General features: G+C 35.7%; 1 protein-coding gene across 5 annotated transcripts in view; it reads right to left on the bottom strand.

Moving 5' to 3' along the window:
- The window catches only part of XRN1 (5'-3' exoribonuclease 1), a 99,106-nt gene that overhangs the window by 36,030 nt on the left and 48,868 nt on the right, over positions 1-14,208 (bottom strand). For all 5 annotated transcript variants that reach the window (XM_059064925.2, XM_059064924.2, XM_067033627.1 and 2 more), the window contains exons 24-27: positions 11,855-11,970; positions 11,195-11,341; positions 5,560-5,649; positions 5,036-5,171 (exon numbers count right to left, since the gene is read on the bottom strand). In XM_059064925.2, coding sequence (XP_058920908.1) covers positions 5,036-5,171; positions 5,560-5,649; positions 11,195-11,341; positions 11,855-11,970 — 489 coding nt within the window. The remainder of the gene's footprint in view (positions 1-5,035; positions 5,172-5,559; positions 5,650-11,194; positions 11,342-11,854; positions 11,971-14,208) is intronic.

The following is a 14,208-nucleotide window of genomic DNA, read 5'->3' as shown; positions in this document are numbered from 1 at the left end:
CTTGTACTCAGAAAACTATAAAACACTGATGAAAGAAATCAAAGATGACATAAACAGATGGAGAAATATACCACGTTCTTGGATTGGAAGAATCAATATTGTGAAAATAACTATACTACCCAAAGCAATCTACAGATTCAATGCAATCCCTATCAAACTACCAATGGCATTCTTCACAGAATTAGAACAGAGAATTTTACAATTCGTATGGAAACACAAAAGACCCCGAATAGCCAGCAATCTTGAGAAAGAAAAACAGAGTTGGAGGAATCAGGCTCCCTGACCTCAAACTATATACCACAACGGTACAGTAATCAAGACAGTATGGTACTGGTACAAAAACAGAAATATAGAGCAATGGTACAGGATAGAAAGCCCAGAGATAAATCAACACACATATGGTCACCTAATTTATGACAAAGGAGGCAAAAACATTCAACGGAGAAAAGATAGCCTCTTCAATAAGTGGTGCTGGGAAAACTGCACAGCTACATGTAAAAGAATGAGACTAGAACACTCCCTAACACCATACACAAAAATAAACTCCAAATGGATTAAAGACCTAAATGTAAGAGCAGACACTATAAAACTCTTAGAGGAAAACATAGGAAAAATACTCTTTGATATAAACCACAGCAAGATGTCTTTTGATCCACCTCCTAGAGCAATGGAAATAAAAACAAAAATAAGTAAATGGGACTTAATTAAACTTAAAAGCTTTTGCACAGCAAAAGAAACCATAAACAAGAGAAAAAGATAACCCTCAGAATGGGAGAAAATACTTGCAAATGAAACAACAGACAAAGGATTAATGGCCAATATATACAAACAGCTCATGGAGCTCAATATCAAAAAAACAACCAATCCAATTAAAAAAAGGGCAGAAGACCTAAACAGACATTTCACCAAGGAAGACATACAGATGGCCAAGAGCCACATGAAAAGATGCTCAACATCACTAATTATTAGAGAGATGCAAATCAAAACTACAACGAGGTATCACGTCACACCAGTCAGAATGGTAGTTATCAAAAAATGTAGAAAGAATAAATGCTGGAAAGGGTGTGGTGAAAAGGGAACCCTCCTGCACTGCTGGTGGGAATGTACACTGATACAACCACTATGGAGAACCGTATGGATGTTCCTTAAAAAACTAAAAATAGAACTACCATATGACCCAGGAATCCCACTACTGGGCATATACCCTGAGAAAACCATAATTCAAAAAGAGTCATGTACCACAATGTTCATTGCAGCTCTATTTACAACAGCCAGGACATGGAAGCAATCTAAATATCCATTGACAGATGAATGAATGGATAAAGAAGATGTGGCTGGCTTCACTGGTGGCACAGCAGTTAAGAATCCTCCTGCCAATGCAGGAGACACGGGTTCGAGCCCTGGCCCGGGAAGATCTCATGCCGCGGAGCAACTAAGCCTGTGCGCCACATCTACTGAGCCTGTGCCCTAGAGCCCGTGAGCCACAACTACTGAGCCCAAGTGCCTAGAGCCCATGCTCCGCAGCAAGAGAAGCCACGGCACCACAACGTGCACCACAATGAAGAGTAGCCCCTGCTCGCCCCAACTAGCGAAAAGCCCGCGTGCCAACAGAGACCCAATGCAGCCAAAAATAAAATAAATAAATTTAAAAAACCCCAACTTTCACTTTATAAAAGAAAAGAAGATGTGACACATATATACAATGGAATATTACTCAGCCATAAAAAGAAACGAAATTGAGCTATTTGTACTGAGGTGGATGGACCCAGAGTCTGTCAATAGGGTGAAGTATGTCAGAAAGAGAAAAACAAATACCGTAGGCTAACGCATACATATGGAATCTAGAAAAAAAAAAATGGTACGGATGAACCTAGTTGCAGGGCAGGAATAAAGATGTAGACATAGAGAATGGACTTGAGGACACAGGGTGGGAGGGTGAAGCTGGGGTTAAGTGAGAGTAGCACTCTGAATGTAAAATAGTTAGATAGTGGGAAGCAGCAGCATAGCTCAGGGAGATCAGCTCCTGCTGATCAGCTCTGCATCCAAATGGGTTCAAATAAAATTTGAGGGCTTAAAGCTATAAACTTTTGTTAAGTGGAAAACTCATTTCGAAAACCATACTGGACAAATAGACTTTACATTACATCGGTGCTTTTTGATGACCTGGAGGGGTGGGATAGGGAGGATGGGAGGTAGGCTCAAGAGGGAGGGGATATGGGGACATGTGTATGTATACGGCTGATTCACTTTGGTGTACAACAGAAACTAACATAGTATTGTGAAGCAATTATACTCCAATAAAGATCTATTAAAAAAAATTAACAGGGAAAAATATACTGTGTAAAAAAAAAAAAGCAAGAATACTTTATAACCATTGCAATCCATTACTACGATTTACATTAAATATTTTCAAAAAGTGAATTCTTACCTGATAGGAAAAATTGCAGCAGTTTACTTGTAATGATAGTCACCTATTTTTAGACGATAGCTTATGGACATAAGTACAAAAGGGCACAAAACAGTCCTAAGCTACAGAGTCCATGTACTATAGAGTTCTTGTATTTATATACTGTAAAATGTTCCAGCCTTTAAACAGAGTCTATTTTCTTTTATTATAGAGATATTTCATTTCTATCTATCAATAAATATTTACTGAGTTCTATTTATGTGCCATTTATGGATTTAGGTACTGGAGATAGAACAGTGAACTGCTCTTCTATTCTAGTTGAGGGAGACATACGAGAAACAAACTAAGGGAAAAAACATATCATGTTTGAAGATAAAAAGCATAGAGGAAAATAAAAGCAGAGAAGGGGGATCAGCAGTGTGGGGAGAGACTGAAATTTTAAATAGCGTGAAAAGTGAAGGTCTTACTGACAAGGTGTCTATGTTTCCAGGGCATAGCAGACTAGAAGTACTGATAGAGTACAACTGGTGCCTAACGACAATAGCAAGAAAAAAGAATATGATAAAAGATTTAAAGTAATTTTAAAAAGCAGACACAAAAACTGTGCCTGGAGGACTGCATATGAAAAAACAACCCATATGTTCTAACACATACCTAGGCATGATTACTATAATTACAGCATTGATTAGAAAATATGGCATTCAAACCTGACTCATTAGGCAAATTAATAGACTAAGGCATTTTCACTATAGGCCCCAACCCACAGCTACTAAAATGAGAAGTTCTGGGGAATGACTACTCAAAGTGTGATCACCTGGGAGCTTGTTAGAAATGCAGAATATTAAGAGCTGCTCATCCTAGAGCTACTGAATCAGAATCTGTATTTTAACAAGATCCCCCAGTGATTCATTTGCAAAGTTCAAGAAGTACTGCTCTGAGGGTGGAATCCAGAATGCGTGTTTTTTAAAAAGCTCCTCCAGTAATTTTGATAATTAGCTGAGTTTGAGAACCACTGTCAATAAGAAAACTAGGGATACTTTTAATGATGACGCTACATTAAAAAGTTTAAATTATATTCAGAATGTTATGTTCATTTTTTAGTTTTTCTCCTTCTTTTATTACCCTAATAACATTATAACACTGAAAAGGGGAAAAAAAAAAGTCACTCATAACTGCTCCTCCTTGACTCATTAACAGGTTTAATAAAAAAGTCTTGTCTTATCTATATGTACATACATTTAAAAAATGTTGTAATCAAAATAATAGACTACAACTTTGTATGTGTGTCTTCAGTTTGCAAAGTAAGGGGAGAATGTGTAAAACATTTTAGAAAGCTCTGCATCCAAATGGGTTCAAATAAAATTTGAGGGCTTAAAGCTATAAACTTTTGTTAAGTGGAAAACTCATTTCAAAAACCATACTGGACAAATAGACTTTACATTGAAAGACAATTAAAAGGAAATACAGGCTTTCTATCCTCAGCTGAATATCATTAACCTTTCAAAATATCAAACTCTTGGCTCTGAGCCTTACATTTTTTCTTAAAGAGTCATCTAGCGGTGATTTTCCAGACCGAATTCATAGCTCTTGAGCATGTGATAAGAGAATTCAAATAATAATAGCTAAGTATTTATTATTAAGCATTAATAATAGCTAGGCATTATTAGGAGTTTATATGTATTAACTCAGTTAATTCTTTTGAGGACTATATGAGGACTATTTTATTCTTATTTTACCCATCAGGAAATGGAGGCATGGAAAGGTTAACTATCTTGCCTAAGGTTTTAAGTACTGAAAGAGGGATGGGGGAAAATGACGTGAGAGACCAGTTCTTAACTTACTCTGCTATTAGTTCAAACAAGAAAGCACTGTGTTAGGAAAGCAACATCATTTTAATAAAAAGGCAAATATGTGAAAAATAAAATTGTAAGTTAAAAAAAGGAATAAAATTAACCCATTTTCTATTGCATCAAGATAGGGAATCAAAACAGATAAAACAGTTAAGCCTACACAGGTTACTGCTTTTTAAAATCAAGACATAAAAAAAGGATAGTTTAAGTGGGATTTCAAAAATACTAAGTAACTGAATGAGTTTATCAGTGGGAAATAAAAGTGAAATAAATATAATTTTATGTTCTATAAAAAGATGAACTGTATCTTTTAAAGAACTTAGAATAGGAAAGAATAGGGAATTAACCTTATTTCTCAATCACAAACTTTCTATTGACTAGACTCACAAAATATTAATTCTTAAAATTAGAAACACTACAAGGACATAAAATTTAAATGCTATGGCTTTAGGGACTTCCCTGGTGTTCCAGTGGTTAAGACTCCACGCTCCCAATGCAAGGGGCATGGGTTCGATCCCTGGTCGGGGAACTAAGATCCCACATGCCACAGGGTGAGGCCAAAAGAAAAAAGATGTGCATTTATATTTATTTAGACAAACTTAATGGACACTGGAAAAGGCTGGAATATTTTTTAAAATTACAGAATATTTTGACATAATTTAGAATCACTGAGTATATGTTTTATTTGATTGAAATACAAATAAATTATTTATAAGATAACATATAGTTCATTTAACTTCAAATCTCGTCAATAATCTTCATTATTGAAAATTAGTACCTTGCACTTTTCAACTTCTTCTTCAATTTTCTCAACAATAGCTGCATCCAGAATTTGTAAATCACAAGAAGAACGAGACAAAGTACTGACAGGATGTCCCTTTAGCCAAGTAATAATTTCTTGAACTTTCTCAGCACTATATTAAAAACAATAATTTTTTCACATTAATTGAAACTTTCTAAGGGTTTATATAAAAGGTCTGATATGAACTTTCTGAGGGCTGTGAAGTATAAAAGATATCAAATATATAATTAATCACACCACTTAACTGGGGCTAATTATGAATCCAATATAAACATGGACATGTTATTTCTCAGTAATTAAAAAAAACACAAAAATTCGTTTAAAAGTACTTTACTGATATAAATGAAATAAAAAATCATATTAAGATCTTAAAGCAAGAACAAAACAATACAAAACCCTCCCCCCAAGAGTAAAATAAATTCTTGATAAACTAACTACCACCCTTCAGTAGAACCACTAAGTTGAACTATGCGGCAATAAATCTCAAAAATTTTGCTTACCCATTCTCGTTTTCTCCAGGCCAAATGTCGTCTTCATAGAACACATCCTCTTGGCTATTTTTGGCTATATAACTAAACAGTTCTGGAGCTCTAGCCGAACAAACAAACAAACAAAAATACTGCTTTAAAAAATATGGCTAATTTCATATAAACTTCCTATCAAATTTCTGGATCCTAAGGGGATATATTAAATATACTGAGGACTAATTAAGTACACATATAAGGGATAGAGACCAAAAGATTGAAAGTATTTATAGGCCCTCAAAAAAAGATGAGGGGGAAATGATTCAATTCTTAAGTATAATTAAACTATGATTACTTATAAACTTCAATCACTGACTCTATCCCTCTTAGACTATAATGACAGGTGATAAATGGACAAAAATAAGGTACACAGGTTCATTTTCTAGTTTTCACAATAAAGCTAGAGCACTCCACAGGAGGGCAAATGAAAATCCATTAAAAGTTTCTTCCGATAGTCCTCAATATTCCATTGTTCTCTAACAGTGTACTTTCAAATACACGTAGCGGACTGAACACATGTGCTTATTTCTGCTCCCTTCCCAGCCTGCTAAAAGAATAGTAAAGTAGAAAAAAGGGCATGGACCTATAAAGACAGATGAAGAGAGAAGCAGAGAATCTGATAGTACATGTTGAGTTAACAAAATTTTAGAAACTGAAAACTGAATAGATAAGTATGAAGTGACTTGACAGATAGGAATAAGCTGTACCCTAAGTCACCAGAGTGGGAAGTCAACAAGAAGCAAGCTAATGTGAACTGTGGAAGTCTGCAAAAGCTCAGGAGTAATGGGCTCCGTACATTTTGATGCCGCAGTATGGGGCGGGTTTAACAGGCTTTTAGTTGAAAATTTTGTATAATAAGCAGTTAGGCAGTCACCTCCACCTCAGCGTAAATCCTGTAGTTTACTTTCAGAGAGGCGAAATAGGGGCTGCTTGAGCCTTGGGTACTCCAGGCACAGGAAACTGGATGGGCGGGGCATGAGGAAGAGAGGATAGGTGCCCTACTGAAAACAGGGGATCAGTGAAAATATAACTACTATACAACATGCCACTAGGAAGCAGGCTAGGAAGTATAACATCTTTAAGAAGCAGACTCTGAGATGGAGATAAACACGGAAGAAGTTTATTAGTGTGTTCTGTGGAAACAACACCTGTGGAAGGGAAGGAAGGAAGGGGAATTGGGTACAGAGAGAAGTTGGGCTGTGGTTCAATCTGAATGAACTCCTTGGCCAGTAGCATAGAGATCTCAAAGTAGGATGGCTCCTCAGACCTATCCTGAACTGGGCAATCAGGATGGCTGAGCCTTTACATCTTCTTGTTGATGAGGTATTGGATGTATGGCTGTTGTGGGAAAGGGACATAACTTTAGGTGAGGCAGTTCTCTTCTGTCAGGCAATTCCTGAAGAGGGCTCACTGCTGAGAGCTGTGAGACAGCAGCATTCCCGCTGCCCAGGGAATATGTACTGAGTCGTGAAGAGACATCTGGGTGTGTACCACAGTATCCACTATGTAATGAGACCCCATTTCTCTGGTTAATTTCCAGAACACTGGAAGTCAGTTTTGTTCTCCATATCTGTCCTCCAAGAAAAAGGCTTCAGAATACCTTTCTGGGAAAACTACCCAGCTCAAGAGAAAAGATATACATATAGGTAGTGATATTTGGAGATGCTCTGCTGAAACAGTCAAGTCCCACCAGAGAAGCCTCACTGAAGCACATTAAATTTCCAGTCAGCTTTTTAATCACTGAATAGTAAATATGGTAAGACATTAAAGAACCACGAGACCAAAAAAAAAAAAAAATCTTTTACATGAAAGGAGAGATCAAATCAAACAGAAAAGGAAAACAAAAAGCAATCTGTAGTAAACAGAAAATATTAAGAATAGAAGAAAATCTAGATTACTATCTTCAGAGAAATAAAAGAAGATATTTCACTCATTATAAGAACAAGATGATGCTACAAAAAAGGACTGCCAGAGAATAAGGAAACACTTCTAGAAATTAAAAATGATTAAATAAAAATTAAAAATAAGTTAAAGCTGAAGAAATCTCCCACAGAGTAGAACAGGAGTAAAACAATAAAGAAAATGGATGAAAAGAGATAAGAAAATTAGGAGAATTAATCCAGAAGGTCTAACATCTATCAAAAGGAGTCCTAGAAAGAGAGAATGACAACAACAAAATGGTGAGGAGGAAATTATCAAAGAAATAATACAAGGAAGTTTCTCAGAATGGAAGGGCATCAGTTTCAAGTCTGAAAGGGCTGAATGGCAAAATGAAAGAAAAAAGACCCATTCCAAGGCACACATCTTCACATTATTAAATAGTATTGGTAAAGGGAAGATTCTAAAAAGATTTCAGAAAATGAAAAATAAATCATGCACAAAGATTAAGAATCAGAATAACACAAGACTTCTTGACAGCAAAGGAAACACGAGAATGGAGCAGCGCTTTTCAAATTCTGAAGGACAATAATCTCCAATCTAGGATTCTAGACCCAGGCGAGCTATCAACCAGGTATCAGGGAGGTTTAAAGAAATTTCCAGACATGTAAGCTTTCTCAGGAAGCCACTGGCGTAAGTGCTCCATCAAAATGGAGACATAAATCAGAAGGAATAAAGCATGAAAGCCAGGAAATAAAGGAATCCTATGCAGAAGAATGGTGAAGGGAATTCCTAGGATGATAGTAAAGAGAAACTTGAATGAAAGCTGTACAACAGCCCAGGAGAGCAATTAGTTCACACTGAAGCAGGAAGAAAGACAGTTTTTTTGTTTGTTTTTTTTTTGCGGTACGCGGGCCTCTCACTGCTATGGCCTCACAGGTTCCAGACGTGCAGTCTCAGTGGCCATGGCTCACAGGCCCAGCCACTCCGTGGCATGTGGGATCTTCCCGGACCGGGGCACGAACCTGTGTCCCCTGCATTGGCAGGCAACTCTCAACCACTGTGCCACCAGGGAAGCCCAGAAAGACAGTTTTAAGAGGAAGTATACAAGAAGAAAATGGAACTGAGAGGTCACATGATCTGTTTGACTGTATTAAATTTTCCAGCTATGGCACAGAGTTTGGGGCCGCATTGGTTACGTGAACATAGATAAGAAACAAATGAATAAACAACACAGAAAAAACAAAAATGTGTACAAGAAAGGAAATGCAATACTCTACAAGATCCAGAGGTGACCATTTACATTACCTTAATTGACTAAACCTTAAAAACAGATTTAATTTAAAAAATTGTGATGAAACTATAATGAGAGGGGAAATGTGTTCATGTGTGTAGGGAGGTAAGGGAATGGGGAGTGGGGCTGGTAAAAGAAAGCTAAAGCTTCATCATTCATGGTACGAAATCAATGCATATGTCAAGTTGAAAAATCAAGAAAAAGCAGTCTAAATATGACATTTTTAAGGAAACATGGAGGTAAATAGAAGAAATTATCTGAAGTTTTAGATGGTAATACGCAGTTGAAATGTGTCTCCCCCACCCCCACCCCAACATAAGACATAGTGAAGTTCCAACTCCTAGTACTTCAGAATCTGACTTTATTTTGAAATAGGATTTTAGAAGCAGTAATCAAACTAAAATGTCATTAGGATAGGCCCTAATCCAATATGACCAGTGTCCTTACAAGAAGGGGAAATTTGGACACAGAGACAGAAACAAAGGAAAGATGCTATGCAGCAAAGGAAACCATAAACAAAACGAAAAGACAACCCTTAGAAGGGAAGAAAATATTTGCAAATGAAGCGACTGACAAGGGATTAATCTCCAAAATACACAAACAGTTCATGCAGCTCTATGTGAAAAAAAATTAGCAACCCAATCAAAAAATGGGCAGAAGATCTAAATAGACATTTTTCCAAAGAAGACATAAAGATGGCCAAAAAGCACATGAAAAGATGCTCAAATCGCTAATTATCAGAGAAATGTAAATCAAAACTAGAATGAGGTATTACCTCACACAGGTCAGAATGGCCATCAACAAAAATTCCACAAACAGTAAACACTGGACAGGATGTGGAGAAAAGGGAACCCTCTTACACTGTTGGTGGGAATGTAAATTGGAACAACAACTATGGAGAAGAGTATAGAGGTTCCTTAAAAAACTAAAAATAGAACTACCATATGATCCAGCAATCCCACTCCTGGGCATATATCTGGAGAAAACCATAATCCGAAAAGGCACAAACACCCCAATGTTCATTGCAGTACTATTATTTACAATAGCCAAGACATGGAAGCAACCTAAATGTCCGTCAACAGAGAAATGGATAAAGAAGATGTGGTATGTACATACAATGGAATATTACTCAGCTATAAAAAAGAATGAAATAATGCCATTTGCAGCAACATGGATGGACCTAGAGATTATCATACTAAGTGAAGCAAGTCAGACAAAGACATGATATCACTCATATGTGAAATCTAATTTTTAAAAAAATGATACAAATGAACTTATTTACAAAACAGAAACAGACTTACAGGTATCCAAAACAAACTTATGGTTACCAAAGGGGAAACGTGGCGGGGAGGGATAAATCGGGAGCTTGGGATGAACATACACACACTACTTATATAAAATAGATAACCAACAAGGACATACTGTATAGCACAGGGAACTCTATTCAATATTCTGTGATAACCTGTAAGAGAAAATAATCTAAAAAAGAATGAATATATGCATATGTATAACTGAATTACTTTGCTGTACACCTGAAACTAACACAACACTGTAAATCAACTATACTCCAATAAAATTCAAATGAAAAAAATAGATGATATGAAGACACAAAAGGAGAAAACCATGTGAAGATGGAAGACTGGGGTGATGCATCTATAGGCTAAGGAACAAAACTCGTGAGGCTACAGGAAGCTAGGAGACAGGTATGGAACAGGTCCTTCCCTAGCACTTTCAGGGGAGGCGTGGCCCTATCAACATCTTGATTTTGGACTCTGGTGTTCAGAACTGTGAGACAATAAATTTCTGTCGTTTTAAGCCACCCAGTTTGTGGTATTTTGTTAAGGCAGCTCTAGGAAACTAATACAGGGATCCTCAAATATGAGAAGGTTAGAAACCAGTGGAACAATGGACAGAACATTCAATTGTTAATCAGAAGTAGAGCATTTCCTATGAATCGCTGACACTAACTCAGTAAATCTTACTACTCAGATTTTTCATTTTTATAACGAGGAGCTGAGCTTTTTGATTTCTTAGACTATATCAGCAATAAAATTCAGTAATTCTAGGATAGTAATCTATTGTCCAGCTGGAGTTTTGAGAAAATTCACTATGCCAAGAGTTGTTTTGTTTATCCATACCAATCCTCTTACTACTGACACAGACATGCAGAGTAGTGAATAACTTACGATAGTAAATTAAGGAAATTTTTAATTAAAAGGAGGCCAATTCTCATCATCCTTTTTAATTTTGAATAATATAAGTACAGTATTTTTCTACTCTATTGTAACTAGTGGCTATGATGCTTCATGACACTAAATTAAGTTTATATTAACATATGTCACATTTTACTAAAGGAAACATTTTTCTTATCAGCAAGGCAAAATAGTTATCACATTCCTACATTTTTGGATGCCTAGCAGGATCTTGCTAGGCACTTACCTCTCCAAGTACTCTGCAAGAAGTTGTTCTGCTGCAGATGAATACATCCATTCACTTCCAACTTTCTTAGTATATCCAGGTACCTCCTCATTTTTTTTGTTGAATTTGAGATTCAAACCCACATTTGCTTTATGGTCTCCATGAGGGCTGAATTTAAACCACACACACACATACACACAAAAGTTTTAAAATTTTGTTCAAAGAATAAAAAGCTTTGCTTTCAATTTTTAGAAAAGTTTAGTCTTGATTGGTTTTCTACGTTTTAGTTATCATGGTTATTTCCAAAGTAGCAGTAGTGGAAAAACTAGAGGAAAGGCTTCAAAACCCAAGTTAACAAAGCATACAAATAGATTATGTAATTGAGAGGAGAATGAAACAAGCAAATGCAGGGAAATATATAATTGAGATTCACACACACCTTCTGATACCTTTTTTCAAGGTTCAATTTGTTAACTGCTAAAAATAAGAACTGTCTTTCCAACCACCTAAAGCATGTGCCATTTAGATAAAAGATCACCATCAGAGGAATCTATGCATAATTTTTAAAGAAAATTCAGAGCAGTTAATAAGAGAAAATAAATACTGAAATATTAACCATTTTATCTTTATTATTTAATTTTTTTCTGCCACTTTAAGTAAATTTCTCTAACATAAACTTACTTTCTCCTAGATCCTCTTCCAATAAAAATACTTCCTGTAAACCTTGAAACAAGGTATCCACTCACTCCAAGGCGACTGGCCAACACATATCCTGGGTTGTACTTTATAGAATATTTCTTTAAATATAAAAACAAAAAGGTCAATTATGGAAACAAAAAGCATTAAAGCAGCATTTCTTTACCTTTAAAATCTGGAGATAAGACATCACTAACATTTTGGATTGTGGCAATGTAAGGATTCTCAAAAGTAAGTGACCTGTTACCCCCACACCCTGCTTTTTGTTAAAGGATTTATAGGCAGAATATTTCTGCTCCTCTCTCTCCTTAAAGAACAGAATTCCCAAGGATGAATGAAAGGGGGAGGAATCATACAGTTTGTGAAACTGCCTCAAGAAATAAACTCTACAGTAAGTACTAAATGGCAAACTCTGTAGGCAAGAACTATTTTTTTAAAATTAATTTTCATGTTCTAAGAAGGACCTGGTGAAGGACCTGGTAAAATACCTGGGAAAAATTGAGGTCTTGATAATTATTACTTTGAATTAAAACATGAGTATGTCATCAAAATAGTTGCTACTGAGCAAAACTGAGTGTCCATATATAGATATAAGTAATATGTTTCCCCTAATCATTTATTATCATATGAAAATAAGTATGAATAGGCTCATAATTAACACATTGTTAATATAATTCAGTCAATGAAATGTAACCTTTATTTGTGTCCTTACGGGAAGAAACTATGAAGACAGTCAAATTCAAAAAAAAATTATCAGATCATACAATTTTTAACCAGGAAGTAAATTACTCACAAATCCAGTACCAACTACCGTAAGCTACTATATACTCCTAACATTATGTATGTAATAATAATAAGACATACTTATTTTATATGGATTTCATATACTATGTTCATGTAAATGAATATATAATAAATATACTATATTTAATTAATTATACAAATAATTTACATTCTTATTTCATGAATGTAAGGATATTTTATCATCAGCAAAGCAAAATTTACAGAGAATGGTAAGGAATTATTTTCCACCATTATTTTTTTAATGATCATGTCTACAATGACCCCTAAATGGATAGATTTTTTTAGTGGCCTGGAACATAAAGTCACTATTAAAATACATTAATATGCTAGTAAAGAATGCAACACAATCAAAAATATTATCAGATATAGAAATAATTTCAGAATATAAAGGAAGAATTAAGGCAACAGTTCTCTATCACAGGTAGTACCACTTTTCTAATAAATATCTGAAAATGTGTTGAGGCACATTCAGTTACAATAACTGACACAGGTTAAGAACACTTAGTGTCCAGGCACCAAGATGCCAATTGTCTTGCCATATAGAGGGCAGTCCTATTTAATACACAGTAGTCCTGCTCAAAATACAATTAGTACTCCTTTTGAAAAATTCTGGATTATGGTATAAAGTTAATTAAATCACCACAAATATCCTAGAAATTTTAAAATAAAAAGTAGAGAAAGAAGGCTTGAGTAAAAGATAAAGAAGATACGCAAAGAGAAAGAAAGTATACTGGAGAAGGCATGCCTAGCAACACTGTACCCTTAGAATTGGGTAGGCTCTGTCAGATTTTAAAAAAAGCCAGGGATGAAGCAACAAGTTCTTCTGCCTCCACTGACTTCCAAACAGAGTTCCAGCTTCTTCATCTAAAGGGCCACTCTCCTGATTTCCTGACTATGCCTTCTGAGTTATTTCTCCAAAACAGACCTGATGGCAAGATTTTAGGGACTTCTCTGCTTTCCATAAAGGTTCCTCATGGGTATGCCTTAAACTCATTTCACAGGAAATAAAGTTTTAGATTTTTACTACTAGCAAAAATAAAATATAAGTAGCAATGGCTGGCTGAATGTGAATTAATTTCAGTCAAGTTAATTACCTAATCAATCAATAAAAACAAATGATAGATATCAGGATCATCCCCTTATTTTAACAGAGAAAAATAAAAGGGTGCCATGAACTTAAGTGCAGTTTCCCAATTTTCTCTAGGGACTGTTCATCTTTAGCTGAGTAGAGACATATAACCTTTGCAAGAGGTCATTTGTTACTTGTAACTAAAAATGCAGACCTTGATTAATTATGAAAGGTTTAAAAAAACCCAAGTCTGTTCCCAGAGGGTATGCTAATCCATGTGCCACTGGGAATTCCCTGGCGGTCCAGTGGTTAGGACTCCGGGCTCTCACTCCCGAGGGCCTGGGTTCAATCCTTGGTCAGGGAACTAAGATCCCACAAACCACACTACCAACAACCATTAACAACAACCATTATAGATTAATAGTGGGATTTCAGCAGTTTTTTCCCCCAAAGACTTGCATGAAGT

Source organism: Kogia breviceps, chromosome 5 (genome assembly GCF_026419965.1).
Source record: "Kogia breviceps isolate mKogBre1 chromosome 5, mKogBre1 haplotype 1, whole genome shotgun sequence".
NCBI classification, from domain to species: Eukaryota; Metazoa; Chordata; class Mammalia; order Artiodactyla; family Physeteridae; genus Kogia; species Kogia breviceps.
The sequence above is the reverse complement of the archived record's forward strand: the minus strand, read 5'-3'. Positions and strand labels throughout refer to the sequence as shown.